The sequence below is a fragment of the Gallus gallus genome, chromosome Z (assembly GCF_016699485.2).
Source record: "Gallus gallus isolate bGalGal1 chromosome Z, bGalGal1.mat.broiler.GRCg7b, whole genome shotgun sequence".
Lineage (NCBI taxonomy): Eukaryota > Metazoa > Chordata > Aves > Galliformes > Phasianidae > Gallus > Gallus gallus.
In genome coordinates this window covers 58,690,949-58,713,371 of record NC_052572.1, presented here as the reverse complement: position 1 = coordinate 58,713,371, position 22,423 = coordinate 58,690,949, and the positions used below count along the sequence as shown (strand labels likewise).

The 22,423-nt window shown below is 34.6% G+C and overlaps 1 protein-coding gene across 5 annotated transcripts in view; it reads right to left on the bottom strand.

Moving 5' to 3' along the window:
• The window catches only part of KIAA0825 (uncharacterized protein KIAA0825 homolog), a 231,048-nt gene that overhangs the window by 183,037 nt on the left and 25,588 nt on the right, over positions 1-22,423 (bottom strand). For all 5 annotated transcript variants that reach the window (XM_015280546.4, XM_015280548.3, XM_040655737.2 and 2 more), the window contains exons 2-4: positions 15,750-15,889; positions 5,090-5,258; positions 747-1,416 (exon numbers count right to left, since the gene is read on the bottom strand). In XM_015280546.4, coding sequence (XP_015136032.3) covers positions 747-1,416; positions 5,090-5,258; positions 15,750-15,880 — 970 coding nt within the window. In that variant the 5' untranslated portion in view covers positions 15,881-15,889. The remainder of the gene's footprint in view (positions 1-746; positions 1,417-5,089; positions 5,259-15,749; positions 15,890-22,423) is intronic.

Here is a 22,423-nt window from a genome sequence, read left to right as displayed (position 1 = left end):
CTGCACTGGAAAAGCAGTTACATAACTTCATGTAATAACAATATGAAGCTGCATCCTATATGACTTTTTTGCAGTGCTCTGATTCCTCTTCTCACAAATTGTCTTGTTACGATTCACCATCGGTGAAAAAGAAAGGACAGAACTAATACACTGATAACAGATTCCTTTACTGCCTTAAATTCCTTAGAACCTTAGAAATTCCTTAGAAAAAATGACCAGGTTCATTAATTCTAACAGTGCTTTTGCACAAATAGAAATCTTATTTTTTATTTACTTATTTTTAAAATTAGAATCTGCACAGTAATCTTTTTAGGTCAGCTTTGATCTACAATTTTGTGTCTATTTCATGGTTAGAAAACTTCTGCCAATCAAAATTTTACAAGAGGGGAAGAGTTTGCATTTTTTAAAATCTGGTTTAAGTAGTTCTTATTCTAAGGTATATCCAGCAGTGGGAATAAGCTGCACTAAAAGAAAAAAGATTAAGGCATGACAACATTTTTGAGTGAAGTATATCACGGTTTCTAAATAAACAAGTATAAAACACTTTCCCTTACTTTAAAGTCGTGTTTCATCACAATTCTGACATGGTCTATACCTCAGCTACAACAGTGCACTTAAAACATATAGCTGGAATTAATAATCTTTGCCCTCTCTCTTTATACGAAATAAGAAGTTATGTCGAAAAAAAAAAGTGGTATCATTAAAATAATATCTAACTGCAATGAACATAAATTATGTCTACTAACCCACAGCATGAACCGTTCTCCTATGCTTCTTTGAAATCTTGTTTGCCTTAACTACGTGCAGAGCATTTTCTTTGAACTGCAGCTCACAAAGTCTTTCAAGAAGAACTGTTATTTCTTCAGTGATAGTATCCAGATAAGTTTCATTTATAAACTTCAATGATGAAGAAGGATCGATAGTTCCACTTAGGATATAGAAATCCTCTTTTATTATTGTGCATAATGTGGGTATGGAACTTTGGTAGCCATGAACAACCTTATCAAAATTTGTTTCACCACAGCTAGACAAAACACAGTTCTGTAGAAGATCACGAACCATCTTATTCTGCATATTTTGATACTTTGATAAGACTTCTGATCCAGGATAAAGAAACAGAAGTTGCTGTATGCACTGAGTTTTAAGCTGTATTTGTTGTTGTGAAGCACTGGGATTCGTCTCTTCTTGACTTTGCAGTCTGTTTACTAAAAATCGTCGAAGATGCAGTCTCACATCATCCCAGAGAGATTTCACGTCCATTGTTGAATCATCCTCAATGGCATGAAGAGAAGATGTAAACTCAAAAGACATTCCACTTGGAGAAGAGGGAAATGAGACACCACACTGACTAGAGAGATCCAGAAGGAAGTGAAGAATCATTTCTTCTTGATTTTGCTCATTCTTCAGCAATCTTTGCTAACAAAAGTAAATCAGACAGTATTTTAGAAATATTTTGTTAACTCTTAATAAAATTAACAGCTTTGTGCTAAAGTACCAATTACTTCCATTGCTAATTATCTTACCAGCAAACAGACTGAAACTAATTGCTCTATAAACAACTGGAATAACTAAGGCTGTTTTCCTATGCATTTATGCTTCAGTCCATCTCTTTGTCTACCTACTCCAATGAACTCAGATTCTTCTCCCTATCTTTCTTACATCCTCAACTCATTTTTTTTCCAGTCAGTTCTAATCCACAGCTCAAAGGAAAGCTGAGAAAAACCACAGTTCACTAGATAAGCCTTGGCAGTTGATAGGGCCTGTCTGCTCCGGTCCACACCATGTCTTGGAAAGAAAATTGTATGAAATTAACATTTGCTATGATAATAACAGGTTTTGCTCATAAAACTAAGACAGGAATTTATAGAATAAATACTGTTGCCTTCTGTGCTCTGGCTCTGCTCACATCTGAGAGAGACTATTCTAAGCACAAAATAATCTGTCCATCACCCTCCTAAAGAACAAGAAGTGAAAACTTGTGATAAACTGAAGAAGCTTCTTCCTGTTGCAGGCTGGCTTTGCCCACAGCCCTAGGCCTGCCAAACTTTCATTTGTACAGACCAACTCTTGGTCTTCCAGCTGCCCAGAAACAACAGATTTCCAAATCACAGTCACAAGAAAATTGCATGAAATAGGTTGCACTCTTGATTCTCTGGGTTTCAGGTATGAAGCAGGCAAATTTTAGGTAGAAGCTCTTCACTTGCTCCCACACTTCCCACCACTTCTCTCCTAGGTCTTCCAACAAGATCACTGCAAATTGCAAAAGGATAGTTCTTGTATAGTTCCTCTCACTCATGTCCTTTATCCTAGCTATATCCCACTGTATAGATGGGTAAAGCAACTTTCAGTGACTTTCCACCCTCAGAACTACTGAATTAGTTAATTCTACTTGCTAATAAAGGGAATTATTAGTTTGATTTCCTCTCTCATTTCAAAAGGGGGAGAAACAAATAATATAGGGGTATGGTAGTACTTAAATAATTCTGAAATATAAAATATTCATTTTAACAATTTATCAATAGAAATTTTAAATTAATATTAAAAAAGACAAAATGTAGGACAAATATTTCAGTGATACTTTTGGATTTTTTATTAATCTTTTCAGTCACAACAATTTTTCAGTATTGGAACTTTTTTTTTTTTCCTGATGATTGAAAACTGTTGAACTCTTGGGGGAAAAGTAATAGTAAAACATTCAAATTAATATCTAGCAGTTTTAGAGAAATGTGAACAGCTCTCCTTTGAGCCCAGTAAATCAGTGATGACAATGCACAAGAAAAGACTTGCACTTTACCTTGTAGTAGGTCAGCATCTACTATAGATTACTTCCAGTGATGTTAGTAATAACACCCAATATCACAAAGATTTTATTTCTAAAAATGTCATTATTTTAGGTGGCAGTTATCTCAGTGAAGATGCTTTCATACACATCTCATCTTTTAATTATTTTGAACTACAAATAGCAAACACAATGTTGGAATTTCACATAATTGAACACTCTTAGGCTTTACGAAGAATCTCTTAGTGTTTCCATGAGTTTACAAATGCTTGAGAATATCACACTAATAGTAAACCCAAATACAGCTCTTTAGCCACTGCATATGTGGAACCTAGCATTATTTTTAAAAAATCGTTCCAGCACCTTAAAAGTTAAATCAACTCCCTAACAAAATAAACATACAGGATGTGGCGTAATAACAAATAGAAATACTGTCCTGAGGAAAAAGGAAGGTTAATCTTATTGAAGATATATTGTATGTTACTTAATTTGTCACTTGCAAGCTTTTAATTAAGTTAACTGAGTAATTAATTCAATGGATGGAAATACTCAGTTAAGAAAGGTCAAATCGTAATAATCTCATTAATGCTGAATACTACTGAAAACAGTTTAATGCACATGTGTTTATGGAGCTAAGGGTTATCTACTGTGGTCTAACTCCCTACGGAAGGACTGCTTATGCTAATACATATACACTTTTCATCTGTAGTGCCATCTACACAATGGGCTGGATTATCTGAGATGCTAAGATCCTGGAAACAGAGATGTCCCAGTTCCCAAGCTGCACAGTTTTTCTTCTGATAAACTGTGTAGCATTAATGTTTTAAGGCTTCTCACACTTCACTCTCTGTTTAGCAGCCTACCAGAGTTTAACTGACCTCTACAGCCCACAGCCAGACTAATATTAAGTCCGTAGACTCTTGGGAAGCTGAAGAAAGAGAAAGCAAATTTTGTGTATGATGTACCCAAGGTATTCCAGAGATGGAGACATTTTGGCATTTCCCAAACAAATGCCGCCACCTGATGTTCAGGTATATGGCTTGAGCAGACCTGACAGAAGGTGAACACAGGAAGTGGACAGAGGTATGTAAGCCACCATTGCCATCACCTTTACTAAGGGTGTTAAGTGAGTATCTAACTAGGCTAAGAGGAGTAACAAAAAACTTTGCAAGTCAGCATGGGATTCTCTCATTTTGTCTAGATATGATATGACAAGTAGCAGTCTGACACTCTTGAGCAGGGTGATTATTAACAGCAACATTCAAACTGATCACCTGTGTTAGAAAGGGACTAAATCACTTCTTCATCACATGATCATTAAAGACCTGGTTTTTCTAGAACTTCATAATTTGAAAAATCTTAAATGATCCATGGCTATAAATCATTAACTCAGTGGATTCTAAGTGACTGATAGATCAACAGCCAGTTTCATGAGTCGAAATAAACAAAATAATTTGAGGAAGCTTAAGCTTTAGCCAGAAGAAATCCCAAAGGAAAAAATACTGCACTTCTTGTAACTAGATTTCCTCTACCAATACAGAAAATCTTAGCCTAGAGATGTTGCAGTCCCACAATGGAACCATGACAAAGAAGCAATCCAGAATAATTCACTGGATAAGGTTTAGATTTATTTAGACAGTTGTATATATGCATGCCATACAATCACACATACATGTGGTTGACACACAAAATTGCAGGCTGCCATTTACTTAGTTATCACCCTTCACTTAGCTAGTCAATTCAATTTTCAAAATTCCACTTCTTCATCTATATTCTAAGATTAACTTTGCATACAAAGTTTGGATAAAACTGACTTCCAAAATCATAATTTTTTTCACTCAGGTAAAATGCAATTTCTAGTTAAGTTCAATTGCCCTTGCTGAAAAAATGGATATAGCTTCCACATTTCAAATTAGTAAAAGTAAGTAGAAAGTTAATGGTTTAATAGTATGTAAAGGATGATAATCTGTATTAGAAGGATAAAATTCATACTGATACATCTGAAGAACAAGCCATAACAGGCCTTCTGTAGACAGTAACTTCGTATGTTTTCATCTACACATGCTGACAAAACAGCCCTAGCAGTGCCCAACATGTGGAATAATCAGTAAAAATATTTTGCTCCACATTTGTGTAGTTAGGACATGATCAGAAGGAAACATAAGCAAATGGTACTAAACTTTATAGTAAAATTTCTGAACTATACTCATCACAGTGAAGACTGACATAAAGCTAAGAGAGAAGAAAAAAACAACTCAAACCATAACCAAGTTTCCCAAACATTACACTCTTCAGTAAAGATTTTCTTACCAGAGTCCTAAGGAAAGCCATCAGCTCTCCATGTTGTGTAGATGAAGGACGGAGAGAAACAAAACTGCAGTTGTTTAACCACTGAAGGCAGTCATCTGTGCTTTGTAGCATTTCATCAGTACATATTTCATTTACTTCTGATTGCAGGTCTTTAAGACATTGTTCCATGCTAGGAAAAAAAAAAAAAAAAAAAGCGTTCCATAAATATATTTTCCATATCTCAAAAAGAACAACTACTTCAAATTAATGTGTAACACTAGTTCTTCTTAACAAATTACTGATAAAATGAGGTTTGAAATTCTAGCATTAACCTTAAAATATACATGTGAAAAAGTTCTCAAATAATCTTGTACTTTCTAGTAAAGAAATTGGTGAATAAGATATTGCTCAACTTGAAATCTGCTCCTTGGTGCCTAATTAGCTAAAGAAACAAATAGCTAAAGAAACAGCTGAATCAACTACCATATACAAAGCTGAATGTTTGATTCTAGCAATCAGTGGTTCTTTTACAGTACATCAGACACATTAACAACTTCATCAAGACCAACTGACACTTCACAGCAAATGCTGAAAAGAATTTTAGTCACTGCTGCTGAGAAATCAGATCTTTTTTTCTTTTTATTAGAATATTTGAAAGAAAACAGGTTGTTTTCAATTAGCTAATCCACACCCTAACATTCCTGTCTGTGAAATGATGTGTGGTTGATATGGTAATTATTGTGATTCCAGTTGTAAAAATCACAAGCCTTATATCTGAAAAGATTTCCTTATCGTTGTTATGGGCACCTACATAGAAATAACTAAATAGAAAAATCTAGAAACAATCACATTCTACATCATTTCCCACCAAAATACCTTTTCACTCTTTGAGAACTACTTCTCCTAAAAGCAATACTTAATGTTTATTATAGTTTCAATTAAAAGAACAGTATTTCCTAGATCTACGCAGTCCTGTGTTTAAAACAAACAGTGCCATCACTTAAAACTGAATTTTGGTTTACTGCAATGAAAAGCAATTCTCACTACAATTTTATTTTATTTTGAGTACAGTAGTTATTTATATTCTTAGAGCTAATGAAGGATATAAGAGCTGATGCAAATTAGAATTCATTTATTTATACTATCATAGTAGTAGAAATAGTACCACTAGTTAACACTCAGCTGTTTGCAGATATTTCACTGCCTGATACTTTTGATCAAGTTGCTTCCTATTTTCGTGACATCAGCCAAACAGGAAGGCCTACTGTACTGAACTTGCCCTTTTGTTTTATATAGATGAAACATGCTTGGTTTTCTCCATATGCCCTCTTAACACTTGAGAATGAGTATTTTTGCCAAATAAAGACAAGAAAATTAAAAAAGAGAAGATGAAGAGAAGAAAAGGAGGATGGGAGATGAGTAAAGATATGAAACTGAGAAACAAATCGAAGTGTATAAATTGGGACAAAAACACTAGCTTAGAGACCTTCACTTTTTGAAAACAAATGCAATACAACTAATACAACTTCTACAATTAGTAACCTTGAGTAAAGTATCGACATTTTCTTTAGAACAACTTCTCTGGATAGAAAGATTTGTTTTTCATACATTTATAAAAAAATGTGATTCATTGTAAATATGAATAAAGAACAAACCTCAAATGCTAATAACCCATATGAATTTGTAACAAGAGTTGAAAAGCCATTTTGCTTATCACCCACTGGTTACTCCAAAAGTAATGCCCCCTATTTATTCCCATGGAAACTATAACAGGTACAAAGAGAACAGTAACAGTGTTTGACAGAGGAAATTCTAAGCTACAAAATAATCTTTTTTAACAGTCACCACCACTAGGTGCGCATTTTCACCACCACAGAACAAGAGCCTGCATGCTGCGCTCATGAAAATCTGTACCAGTGGAGGTCATCCACGGTTGAAATCACCACTACTGAAGCACATAACCCTTGGCCTCACTATGTTCGTACTACTGTGTGGTCTCCATAACTGTTCCACAAGCATCAATGAATGTCAGTGGGTGCCATTTTTTCCTCATGGAGGAATTCAGTGACACACCTTTGCTTCATTCACATTTCCATGTCAGACACCATTCTGTCAAAGTGCCCCTCTGCTGCCATCTGTTGCATGGCAACAACATGTAATGACATACTGGTGGAAAGGTCCAACCTCTACAGCCATAACACCAATATCCACCTCTAATGTTGTGGGCCAACATAATGGAATAGGAAGCATTACTTGTGGAGCACCCTTCGTATTTTGTCATTTGATAGCGTGTATAGTACTGTTTTCAGTATGTGGGAGAAGTATTTATCTGATCTGTCTACTAGATTTTCTCCTTTACTGAGTGATTTGCATTTTATTTTTTTTTTTACAGATACTATACAGTGTATCCTAAATTCCCAATGGTTGCCACATTCTGATCAGCAGCAATAAAATAAATCGCTATCATCCTTACTTTTGGGAACTGATTCTGTTAGTTTGAATTGTCATTTTTGAAAATCAGTGTAAAATAGTAAGCAAATGATCACATGAAGTTATGTTCTGAGATGAACAGTAGACTGTGTTTTCCTTTTATTTGCAAGTTTCATAAAACAAATACAATACAGTAAAATATAGCAGTAGATAATTTGAACAAGCTGAGTAGATAAAATGCATTTATGGTACACACAATGCAATGACAGTCATAAGTACTTAAGTGCAGAATGATTAATATTTTGAAAGGGAAAAGAAGAAATACATGTGAAGTTCCCAAAGCAATGAAAGCTGTACAACTTCAAAAACAATTTCATCAAAATAAGTAGGACATTTGGAACAGCTTATTTTCCCATGTTTAATTGTACTCACTGTGAATTATGGTTATAATTGTTGCATGCATAAAGATATAACAAATGAAAGCTTATCTACTCTGTTGAGATGAAGACACCACACTTTACAGCTGCATTACCCTCAGAAACCAAATTTTGTAAGTAGAAAAGATGGTACAGTACATTAACACTTATAAATATGTGGGTGACCTGTACACCACTCTCCATAAGATTGAAGTGAAAATCTTTCTGAGATTTCTCTGAGCATCAGCGATGTCGAAACGAAGTGGACTGAAACAAGTACCTGCTCATAAGGACTTTATCAGGGCGCTATCAGGACAAATGACTTCCATGAAATACAATCTTTCACTGCATGTGACCCAGTCAGGTTCCTGACAGGACAGTCCAGGCATGAGGACTAAACTTGATAAAAGACTGGCATTTATCTTTTTCAACTTGTGAAATATGTTCCCAGGTCTACAAAGCATACACTTGACTCCTGGGACACAAGCAAAGGCTTTTACTGTGTCACACTAAGGTGTCTCATTCAATCACATCCAACAGACAGTGGCAACGTGCACTGTAAAAGGCACTACTGTTGTTGGTCTCTGCCAGTGTTCTTTACTTAGGAACCAATTTTTACATTCTCAGTGTATAAGCCAGTATCTAAAGCTTTATAATTTATTATCAGTGTAGAAAATGAGTCTATTTTCAAGATTTATTGAAGTTTTTTAAAAAAATAAACAAAATATGTGATCTTGATGTCAAAAATGTGCTTAATGTACATTATATATTATATTCTTAAAATTACAATTGTAAGAAGGGTACATTCAATTTTTTTTTCCAAATAATTCTCCTACACTGAAAATTAACCGAAGGTACATTTAAATTTAAATTTAAATTGTATTTAAATAATCTCTGTTTTTGAACAAACAGACATAAATCCAGATGAAATCAATTGATAATCAGTATGCAATGATAGGACCAGGAGTTATCTTCGTATCATGTGTGGTCAATAGAAAAAATACAGCCATGTCTATATGTGACCCCATCTGTATCAGACACACAAAATTTGGAGTAGAAAAGGGAAATCAGTCTTTTTCCTGCTTACTATAGTTAACTGTGTCTTTGCTCCATATGTATTGTGTTGCTTGTTGTTGGTTTTTCAAAATGCCTTCTGAAGCTCTTAACTCTAGTGGCATGGCAAGGCATTCAGTGAATGTTTTAAATGTCTAAGTACCAAAGTTAAGACTTTGCTGGACTCAAACAGAAACTCTTTAATTTTTCTATTGGAAATCATTTTATTGGTACAATATTAGAAAAGCCGTGTATTGTCCAACAGAATTTCTGCATGTTTCTAACAATGATCACCAGGAGACGCCACAGGAAAAAATAAAATAAAATAAAATAAAATAAAATAAAATAAAATAAAATAAAATAAAATAAAATAAAAATGGAAAAATGTTAATATTTTGCAGAATATTTTCATCATTTTTAGAAGGTTGTGACATAAGGATTTAAATCAAACACTGTCTTAGCTCTCAGTTAATTTCTACTGCATGAGTGTCTCCACCTGTCTTTGAAACTATTCAGCAATTCAAATAAAGAAGCAGCATACTAAGGAGTGGAAAAACTAAGAGGAAAATTTAACCTTTCTCTGTAGAAAAACAATCTGAAAGTTATACCCCTATGGATCCTTTTTTTTTAAATTGACTGATTTTTCAAGAAATCTTTAGTCCCACATGAAGAATAACTTGAGCCTCTGAGGGAGGGATACACCCATGCTTGCAGTTAAAATTACTTGTATATCATTCGAGAATCATGCAATCATAGAATCACAGAATGGCTTGGGTTGGAAAGGACCCCAAGGATCTTCAAGTTCCAACTCCCCTGCCAAGCACTAGATCATGTAGTAAATCAGATTGTCCAGGGCCCCATTCAATTTGGCCTTAAACACCTCCAGGGATGGGGCATCCATAATATCTCTGGGCAATCTGTTCCTGCACCTCACCACTCTCTCAATAAAAGCCATCCACTGACACCTTCCTTCCTTTAGTTTCAAACCACTCCTCCTTGACCTGTCACTATCTACCCTTGTTAAAAGTTAATTTCTCTCTTGTTTATAAACTCCCTTTAAATATTGGAAGGCTGCTGTGAGGTTTCCCCTCAGCTTTCTCTCTTCCAGGCTGAATACGCCCAGATCCTTCAGCCTGTCTTCATAAGAGAGGTGCTCCAGCCCTCTAATCATCTTCATTGCCCTCCTCTGGACCCCCTCCAAAAGCTCCACATCTTTCCCATGTTGGAGGCCCCAGGCCTGGACACAATACTTCAGCTGGGGCCTCACAAGGGCAGAGTAGAGAGGGACAATCTCCTCCCTCTCCCTGTTAGCCACTCCTAATGCAGCTCAGGATACTACTGGCTTTCTGGGCCAAATGCACACATTGCTGGCTTAAGTTAAGCTTTCACCTACCAGGACCTGTAAGTCCTTCTCAGTAAGGCTGCTCCCAAGGAACTCTTCCCTCAGTCTGTATACATACCTGGCATTACCCTGACCCAAGTGCAAAACCTTGCACTTTGTTTTGTTGAACCTCATTAGGTTCACAAGGACCCACTTTTTGAGTTTATCACAGTCCCTTCAGATGCCATCTCTTCCTTCTGCTTTATCAACTACACTGCTTAGCTTGGTGACATCAGCAAATTTGCTGAGGGTTCACCCCAGCATCTACATCATTAATAAAGTTGTTAAAGAGGCCCAGTCCCAAGACAGACCCCTAAGGAACACCGCTCGTCAGCCTCCACCAGGACATAAAGCAGACCACAATGCTCTGGCTGCGACCCATAACACTCTGGCTGTGACCTTCCAGTAAATTCCTTATTGACCAAATAGTCCACCCTTCAAGTCCGTAACTCTCCAATTTAGAAAAAATGTTATGGTGTGGGACCATGTCAAGGATCTGGTGGAAGTCCAGGTAGCAGTTGTCTTCCCTTTGTCCAACAATGTGGTCAGTCCATCATAGAAGGTTGCTAGATTATGCCAGTGAAAATGTGATTTCACTGAAATGGTTTCTTCTTCCTACAACTGAGGGTTTCTTTTTGGAGTCTAAGCTAAGTTCTGTGATGTTACCTATGTCCACATTAGGAGTACTTTTCTGGAGTAGCACATTGACATCATTTGTAAGTATTCATATTGCAGAGAAACATTCTCAGTTTAAGAACCACTAGGTGCTCCTTTTTATTAAGTCAATAAGAGTTTTTAGAAATAACCTAATAATCATGCATAGAGACTACTTGTAACGTGACTGCAGCAACAAACTGGGGGACAATTCAGTTACAAACCAAGTGCTATAACAGAACAGATGTATGCACTGAAAAAACATTTTGAAGAACATAGTACCAATGAGGGCTGCTATCACCATGTGTCATTCTCCATTATCTAAGATTACTATTAGTATTTATGTTATTACTATGTTATTATGTTGCTATGTTATTACTATGAGTTGAAGAATGATCTAACTCCTTTCAATTCCTAAAGAGCACTGTTTCAATTTACTTTATATAGAATATGGAACAGCCATAAAATGACATTGAGCTTGGTTAAATTTAAATTGCTAAGCTATAAACTGAAATAATCTTTAAACTTCATGTTACTTATGCTTAAGAGCTTCACATGCATGAGAATCTGTTGTGAGCATCAAAGTTTACATGTATTTTACTAAGAACAGGTAGGTTGCCTTAAAATTAATGAAATACTTCTTTCCATCATCTTCTGAAGACAGAAGCACTAACGTTATATTTCTATGTTGTTGTCATTTATGTTTCTTGACAAGCTTGATTGCTAGTGATACAGAGTATTTCAAGTAAAATCAATCAAATTAATTGAAAATCTGCAACAGAAGACCTGCTATACACTTTTGAGTAGTAAAAGAACGTCCAGAGAATCTTTTAGCAGTGTAATTCCCATAGGCATTCTCCTTGTTATAGTTTCTAGCAAGAAAGCTACCAAATGGTTAGAAACTGCCTTTACTCCGTGATCAGGCACAAAGACAACACAAAGTGAATACGAATAAAATCACATTATCTTCTTAGTTCTATTATTCTATACAGGTACCATTTTGACAACAATTTTAGTAACTTTATTCTAATGTCTTAATAAGTACTAAATTTTCTGTTAAACACTACAGGAATGCACTTTTACAGCAACTAAGTTATGTTGGAGTTTTTCTCTGTGATAAATAATAGTTCCATTTGGCCATTATAAATATTTTTTGTCTAATGTTGGGTGTAGCTGGAAATTCTCTTTTTCTACGGAGATTCCAATACTTTAGTACTTCTTTTGAATAATAAGAAAGTGAAGTACAGCTTCTACCTGAAAACTTCAGAGAGGAAAAAAATTCCTCAAATAAAAAGGGGAAAGACAAGTCTTGCAGCACATCACAATTTAAAAACACACAAGCCCATGTATACTACAATTCTGATATAGGAAAATACACCAATGCTTAATACCCTGTCTGAAATTACCATCTTTTTGTTGTGAAGTATCAGTGGTGAGAATTGTTCCTATGCACAGTAGCAAGGTTGTAATCAACAACCATAAGAACTGGAAAACATCATACTAACATTGTGATTGAGGGACTTTCCTAATAATTTTTAAGTCTGCAAGTTCAGGATCTTGTTAGTTACTGAAATGCTGATTACAATTTATAAGAACAGTTATGGGACAAGATGCAACGCTTCAAGTACTTAGTAGTCTTGACCTTCCTGGAGTCTGTGATGAAAGACCACTGAAATCCCAGGTGACTAATTTAGTGTTAATTACACAGTCAGGCTGAAGTTTATGGACTGAAGTCAAATTAAGCCTTTGTAAAAAGCCTCAGAAATATATGGTCTGCACTGTATTGGGGAAATATAATTATTAGTAAATAATTTTGTTGAAATCGGAGTAATTGTTTTGTTGAAGAAGATGTGGAATACCTCACACTGACCTACAGTCTCGTAGAATCTGCCCCACGTCACCACCACTACAAAGCAGTCAATCACCCACCTAAGTGAAAACTGTAAACACACAGATCAACCACTAGAAAGATTTCATGCCACAGTCATATTTAAAGTATGCATGGTAACTTTGGTTTAAACCCTCTACCTTATTTTCTGTATAGCAATAGTAAATATCAGCTGAAAGTTTATTTCTGCAAATTACTAATAAATTAACTACTACAAACTCTTATGCATCTATTTTAGAAAACAAAAATCCAATAACTCATTTCTGAAAACAAGGATTTAGTCAAAGCATATGTGAGGGAAAAAACTGAAGACAAATGGCAGTCCTAATGAAATTATGAATACAACTTTATGCTATTAATGATCTGATACTACCTCTGCAGGTAAAACATGTCAGCAATGACAGTGATTTTGAGAGTCCATATTCACCTGCTTTGGTAGAGTACTATAAAAATAAAGTTAACATTCAGGTGTAAAAAGAGCTCTGCTACATAATAATGAATGCATGAACCACTTACTCTCTTAAAACTTAGAAATACAACAATTTCCCACACACGGCTTTTTTTCCCCTTTGTTATAGTGCCAAGCAGAACTGATATAATTCAGAAATACCAAAGTAATTCGAAGTGCTGAAAAGGAGATCTGATTTGTTGTGTCATACAATTTTATAAAAGCTATTCAGTTGGAAGGCAATAAATGAGCATTCAAGTGATTTATGCACTTTTGGATCACAATTTTTTGCACAATGTTTTATTTTTAAAAATATATATATGTTGTATACTATTATGTTTATTCTCAGTGGTATAATAAAATCATAAATCTATCTGATGAAAAATAGACTGTATTCCAATTGTATCATTGTAGCACATAGAGCTGCTGTTATCATACCACTTATAAAGATCAATGGTAACTTGAAAATGATTTCATTCCATGCTACCTCTAATATATTAGCAATAAAAATACTCTTTTTAATTTAAAAGTCACATCAGCTGCTGTCCATCTTCCTTTAAACTCCTCTCCATTTCTGAAACTGACATATTTCAGAAGCAAAATATCACCTGGTAACAACAGAGCTATGTTCTGATTTTCCTTGTAAAAATTAGTTTAAAAACTAGCTTAAGTATCAATTCAACAGAAATGCAAAGCTTTCACTCAGAGGATGGCAAGGCACTGACACGGGCTGTCCAGAGAAGCCCATGAGGTGTTCAAGGCATGGCTGAATGGGGCCCTGAGCCCTAACCTGGTGGGCTGGAACTGAGTGGGCTTGAAGATCCTTTCCAACCCAAGCCATTCTATGATTCTGTGACTGAAGTTGTGAAAGGAACAATCAACCTCCTTAAAAATCTAAATATATTTCCACTGTGATGATGTTAAACATAACATATAGTGCTACTTGATATGAAATACTATTAAAAATGAGTGGACAGTGAAGGTTTCTCAACTTAAGACATACTGAAAAAGAAAGAGTAATAAGGCATGTGTTCCACTCTATAATAACTCTAACTTTCAGGCTGGCAACAATGACAAAATCAGTGTTATTTGCTAGTTGAAGAGCTGACAATATCTAGTTTACACATTTGCCAAGCATGCTGATGCTAATTGTTCCCAGAACACCATACTTCAGAAACATCTATTACTATTTTATGACACAAAATGAACACTGAATATCCGTATTTCACTAACATCAACAGCTAGAAAATTGTGCTGTGCAGTGGTCCACAACTCAAAGCATATTACCCAGACCTTCACTCTCACTGCTAGCCTAGAATATCCATCATCACAATGCATCTGTAGACAGTAAGATATTAAAAAAAATAATAATAATAATTAGATAAGAATAATATAAACAAAAGCACAAGCAATGTAATAGTAACACAGAGATGACCTAAATCATTTTTTCAGTAAAGAACAGCAAAGATTTATCTCCGTTATTCAGGAAGCTGGTTGGTAATGGACTCAAAGACCTCTCACAAATGTAGGCTTCGTTAGAAGTTATATAACCTTAAACCAGTTGTTATGAAGGCATTCTGTGAAATTGTGACTTTCTAGCATGAATACCTTAGCCAAAAGGTAAACACTGTCAAAATTTAATACACAGTTATGCTACTTGTTATATTTCTGAGTGTACTTTTTTTTTTTTGAAAGGGCACTCAGTTTATTTGTGTAACAACATCTTTCACAGTATTCTAACAGCACTAAAGAGAGCAGATATAAAACACTACCAACGCTTTTCAAAATATAAAGCAGGCGTGAGAACTTGACTTCTATTTATTTTCCATAGAAATAAATAGGAGGCATTACTTTCAGAGTGACCTACAAATCATATAAAAAATGGACAATTAAACATATTTGAAAATAAATTCTAGTTATAAAATCCTCTGTTGCATCATGAATGTACTTGAAGTAGATAAAATAATGAATTATATAAGGAATAATAAATGTAAAAAAATTCTTGCATTTTCTGCTTTTATTTAAATCACTTAAAGGACACTATGGGATCCAATTTTAATTTTTTTCTGTAGAATTCTGTAGCTTTTAGTGAATAAAAATTCTCATAGCAATAGGGAATATTAACTGCCATGGGAATACACATTTTCTTCTTCCAATATTACACCTACTGCCATAATTCCTAAGATTAAGATAATTCAGTTGCTAAAAATATCACACAGAGAAAGACCATAGCATAAAAATTAAATGGTATTAAATACTGTTAAATGCTCAAGTGAAAAATGCAAATTACTATAGATACAATTATAGGAATTTTAACCTGCAACTGGAAAAGAAAGAAGATAAAAGGTGCACTTCTTACCAAATGTATGTACTTTCACTAAGATTTTGGATAGAAATAACATTGTCTTTACCTAGAAGAATTCTTCTTTATTTTTTCATCAAGATCATTAAGGATCTGTTGAAACTCCAGTTCTCCAGGGAGGACATTTAACAAACAGTCTAAATTGGAAGAATCAAGAGAATACTCTCCTCCCCACTCCATATTCAGAATCTGTAAAACAGGAACAGAAAATTAGTTAAATAAGGAAAAAAATCACAATATAAGTATCAAAGTTTACAATGCTTTGTCCTCTGAAAGACTTATATTAGTAAGGGAAGCATTTATGTAGGGAATTTAAAATTATTGTTGAATAGTAAACCTTATGTCTGCTTCTGAGCACTGTTCTACAGAGAGATGCATCTGTGAAAAAACAATTTTTTTTTAGCATCTTGCATTTTTCATTTTTAAAAAATCAGTTATTTTAATATCAACCAGAATAGAAGCTTTCTTCATTATATTAAGATTATATTTTTACTATAATGACTAGAAAATATAAATAAATACATCTGTGGATATTTTATTTTGTGTATGTGCACTTCTTTCCAAGTAGTAACCGTTTTCTGGTACTTAAGCACATCAACGCTCAGAACCCCATCCAGCCTGACCTTGAGTGTCTCCAGGAATGGGGCATCCACCACCTCTCTGGGCAACCAGTGCCAGTGCCTCACCACTCTGACTGTAAAAACTTTCTTCATTGTATCTATGCTAAATGTCCCTTCTTCTAGTTTGAAACCATCTTCCCTTTCCTTTTCACTACAGACCATAATAAAGAGTCTGTCCCCTTCTTATAGCCCCCTTTAGCTACTGAAAGTCTGCTCTCAGGTCTCCCAGGAGTCTTCTCTTGTCCAGGCTGAACAGCCCCTGTTCTTTCAGTCTGCCCTTCTGGGGGTAGTGTTCCATCCCTTGGATTGTTTTTATGGCCTATTATGGCTTGCATTGTCTTGTGAATACTGACTCATTGTACTTTCACTAAAAAAATATGCTTTCTATCACTAGCAACCCTTACTGAAAAACAAACTGTGACTGCATACTCTGTTAGCATTCAATTGCTAAACTGTCAAGACTGACAATTTTCCCTCAAATATTGCTTATTCCCATTTAATATCGAGATCTCTAAAGGACTTAGCCTTCAATTGAGGAGAAAGCTGCTAAGCAGTTACACGAATCTTCGAAAGTGATGGCATAAATAACAATTTCTAAGCCCCATTGCTAATAGATAAGCTGCCCTTCTCTTTTCTCGGAAATGCCTCCAGTCACATTTTGGGAATTTACCTTGAAACACTACTACAGAAATACAGATGAATCCTAAGTGAACAGTCTACAAGCTACTTGCTCTAAAAAAAAACATCAGATAAAGACAGAAGGCCAAGTATGTTTGAGTACACACCTACAAGTAGCAGAATGGCACATTTCATCAGGGAAATGTCATCACTAATTCTGGTTTGAGTCTTTCAAAACAAAGTTAAGGCCTGAAGATACCTTAGATCCTACTAATTTGCACATCTGAATTAACAGTATAAAACAATAAACATTTAATGGATATAACATTTTCTTAAATTCCCGGAAGCTACAGAATACCTCTCTGCAAATAACAATTCCAAGACTTCCCAACATTTTCAGATGTAGCTGAATCTCAGTCCCCCTTCTGGATGTAAACCAAATACATCACACAACACATTGAAGGAGGATCAGTCTTTGAACATAAGACTCAGAATTGTCTTAACAGATGTTACTGTAAAACACTATAATTAAAAGTAGAAGTTAAAATGCACCGTCTCAAATGCTGAAATACTTCAATCAGCCACTCTGGCAAAAAGGCAATAGGCCAATGTAATTCTGCAATCAATGGAGAAAAATTAAACTGCACTTCGTGAAAAAGAGATAAAATGAATACTGAAAATAAAGTTGCTTATTCATATATGGTACTATCTATATTTAGGCATCATCAATCAGACCATTCCCTTTTCTCTTATGAATTACTTCAGAGTTTATAAAGACACTACATCCATTCAATATTTGCAAATCAAACTCATCTTTTGTTTAACTATTCTCACAGAATAGTCAATGATTAGTGTAAAATGTTCAGTATAGTACATACATGTAATGAAGAAAAATCACACCTTTGAATGACTCAAAAGTTTTCATAGAATAGCTATGCAATCAGAATTTAATATATACTTGCTCCTTTTTTTTTTCCTTACACAACTTATGTTTCATAGAAAAATACCAGTAGAATTTACAGACCACTTACTATTTTAAAAATTCATCATAGGAAAAAAAATCACCTTGTAAACATGACAGCCTAGTTTTCATGTAGGCATTCCTGTAAGACTTGCATGTCATACATTTTCAGTTCAGATGTCAAAACAAGGTAATTATTTCTTTCAGTTTTGGTTTGTGGGGGAGAAAGCAACATTTGATAAACCAATTTTCAAAAACTGTTTTAAGCGGTCAATAGTTTACTCCTCCATACAAAAAGTATTCCTGCAATGCAAGACTATCATGTTGAAGAAATGAAAAGCAGAAGGAAAAAGCAAGTACAAAAAGATATAAATCACTTCAACTTGAGCACTCAGTGCAACTGGTGCCAAGGCCCTGAGTGGCTGGCTCCCTGCCTGATGACACGTGGCTCTGCCAAAGCCAACTACCAGCCCAGTGAGACACAGCCCTAGAGAGACATCCAGAGAGACCTACACAGGCTCGACCAGAAGAACCTCATAAGGTTCAACAAATCCAAGTGCAAGGTCTTGCACCTGGGTCGCAGCAACTCCTGCCATCAGAATAAGCCAGCAAATGTAGACATGCAGCTAAGGAGATATGCAGCTATTCTTCTCCCAGTTTATGGCATAGACCCCATTACTTTAAAGCTTAAACGATGAGTCTTTCATTACTAGTAAAACATTACTAGATCACTTCTACTGCATAAAAATCCATTCTAACACTTATAGTAACTTTGTAAATTAAAATTTAATTGTAAATTGTAAATTAATTAAATTATATCCTGCAAATGGCAGGAGGATTGAAACTAGATGAGGTCCTTTTCAACCCAGGCCATGGGTTGAATGCATTCTAAATGCTGGCAGACTTTTTTACTGATAAATACTTCATATTGGTCCTCCTTTATTTCTTGATAGCACCTTAGTCAGCTACGGTTCTTGTTTTGATCTCAAGTGTGCTTCAGATATCACGGGACAGAATCAGCCACCTAAAATATTGGGCAATTTTTTTGGTACAGTTGCACATTACCTGGAGATGTAAAAAAAAATAAATCTCAGTACAGCTTTAAAGTTTAGTTTGCTTTTTTGGTTGCATTCTAACTTCTACTATTTACCATAACCCACATATACACATAGACAAAACCCCTCAGTGGATAAAGAAAGGGTACTGCTTTACTCGAACAATTCATTTCTAAATAAAGACTAGTGCAAGCTGAATCTAATTATACTACAACTCTTCAATTTGGTCTTTAAAAAGTCATTCAAGAGTTAAACAAGAACCTAAGATATGTCATTAATTTCATTCAGTTAATATCAATGTATTATTTTAGCTCTTATATAATAAGACACTTATCTCCAAATAGTTTCAGTACTACCTTCAGTATTTTTCAAGGTAACTTTTAAATAACTATTTATATTTTGAATTTAAATAATAATTTACACATACAAAGTATTTAGAAACAATTATGTAATATGTTTATTTATTTAGTAATTTTTTTTTTTTTTTGCTGACAGCTTAACTATTTGAAAACTTACTTTCATATCTTTTACACCTAGAGATCTCACTTTGCATGTACCAGGAAAATAAAACTATTACCATTAACATTAAAACACTAAAAAGGAGGTTGTCAGTGTACCTCTGATTTGAAAACTTATTTATAAACTTGAAATATCCCTATATTTCAAAGAGAAGCACTTTATGCACACAGAGTAAGCCAAATCACTGAAGCTTTTTTTTCTGTTACTGCTTCTTATCTTACAGGAGATATATCTTATTGCCTTGGCATTCTTGTAAAACGAAAGAGGATGAGAGAATTGACAAGATTTTTCATCACTGAGCTTACATTTTCAAAGCATCATCTTAACAACAACTTTCCTTATCTATCTTTAGTTGCACAACTGTTCCCAGCCACTTTACAGCACAGAAGATGTCATCTGCAATCGCACAGCAGGCAGCAGTAGAGATGGCAATGGCTCGAGATAATATTCAATGTGAAATTTCTACTGTTCTGGATTCAGTATCACTGAAGATTTAAAGGTTTTTTGGACACAATATAGTACTAACACAAGAAATACATTTAAAAATCAGAATTTTTGGAGCTCTATTGTGATACAGTAAAAGCTTTTTAATCAACTCACCCTGGTAAAAATCTTTTCAAAATTTTATAGGTCTAAATAAAACAATAAAAAAAGGAAGAAATCAAAAATTCAATTTATAAAATAACAAATCTTTTTAGGTTCTGTTAATAGTCAGACACAGAAGGTCTTTATTTATATTTTCCAGTTACCTTTTCATATTTACCTATTACCTAGACTTTGCCAAAGCATACACAGCTTTTACAAAAATATTACCATCTAGTGTCAGAAACAAGAACATTCAATGCATACCAAAAGTAGTATTAATGTGGGCAGTTTTAGATAATAATTGGAATGCCACAAGTAACTTTGAAGCATATTTTAGTAAAAACATTTTATGATGTTTCTGCTGCAGACATTTTATATTTAAATGTTAATTTTATACCCTAGTTTTAAGCATCATATATATAACACATTTTCCCCTGCATTTTTCAAAGAGATATTCTCAGTTTCCATAACTAAATTTGTAATCATATTGGCCACATTCTTGCCGCCAGACTGTGCCATTATAAAAGACAGCAAATAAGAAAGTGGGATTAGGACATACCTTACTAAGTAGGATTGAAGAAACACAGTCTTCAGTTTGTCTCGTATCTAAAGGAGACTGCAGTTCTCTGATCTAAGACAGTTACAAGCCATCAAGTGATAAGTAATGTTTAAAGCTCTGAAAACAGACTAGATAGGTGTCTCCTGTAGAAATCTTCCTATACTATCCCATCCTATATGTCAGCTAATGTGCATTTCTCACAAAAATGGTATGTTATTATTTTTAATATTTTTAGGTTCTCCAAACAATGACGCTTTGCCCTGTTTTCTAGATACCTGTATATGCAAAAATTTAAAATTAAGATCTACAAGTTGTCCTTATGACTTTGCCTGCATTCTTTAGGTCACAAAGTGAAACGTTGAGAAAACAAAGCTAGAGAATCAACACTACTTTCTTCAGCTTCCCTCTGCGTGAACTTGTAAGAGATTCTCAAAGACACAGAGAGAAGCCTCATTTACATAAACTTAATAAAACACTACTGGTCGAAGGCAGTGACTTTAAGAGAAGTCTGGAGTTGCAAAGAAACTTCTACGGAGTAATGTCAAAAAAAGGAATGAAGCACAACACATCTTTATAATCTTCAGAAAAGAAGAAATGGCCATTTTCTGAGAAGTTCTTAAGTGAACCAGTCTTCTTATCATCTCTTTCTCCCAGCTAGTTATCCCACAGTTGGAGTCACGTAGTATACAATATCCAACATTCAATATGTATCAATCAGCCATTTTTGGAAAACAAAACCACATACATTACACAACCTACATGAGAAAAGTTGGTGGTATTCCTCATCTTCTTATTAGTCTTTACAGTGACTAAAACCGTAACTGACAAAAACTATTTGTACAGAAGTCTGACTTCTCACCTTTCTGGCATTCTGCAGTAAAAACAAAAGAATGAAAGATGCCACTGCACACATAATTCCTTTTCATTATTTTTTATTTATTTATTTATTTATTATTATTATTTTTATGTCTGTAACTCCAATATATCCAATAAGTTTAAAAACGGAATAAACCTGGTGTAGTGTCTTCTTTTTCAGAAATGGCATAAGGCCTATTTTACCCAGAAACACTGCATGGTGTTTTTTTCCTGAAGGACAGAAGTGAAAGATATCTACTACATGTGAGAATAATGGTGCATCTACTGCAGAATTGTCTTTTCGTTTGCAGCAATAGGAGATGCTATTTAGGGATAGTGTGTGAATTTCCTCTCTTTCATGTACAAACACAGAAAGAAGGGGCAGTACTGTATAAAACCCTAAATCCCTCATAGCTATACTTTCAAATCCACCTGCTATAGCTTTGCTATATTGCTTGTCATTAATGTCTAAAATTGCACAGATTTATAAGGACTGTACTGAAAGAACTAATCTTTTAATGCATTTGTAAAGAACCTAACATACAACCATTCTCCATTAAAAACTTTGCAAGTACGTACTATGCTTGCCATAAAAGCTTTTTCTCTTCTGGTTTATTTCAAAATCCTCCATCCTAGCACAATACTCTTTGAGGATGATGTTATTTAAAGGAAAGAAATTTCAAGACCTTTGAGGTCTTACAGTTCAGAAGATCAGATACAGAGTTGTTAAATTTTTTTTACTGGCAATAGTCTTTCAATGAATCTATTATATTTAAAAAGGATTACAAAAGCTGCCTGTGACCACAGCTTTTAAAAGGTGGGCTGCATTTCACTCCCTTCACTCCTGGACATCCTATTTTCTTCTAATATTTCTCAATTTAAAGCAGAGTGTTCAAAAAATGCCAATTTTATAAAAATGAAATACAGAAACACTCAATAGAGATGTCTCTT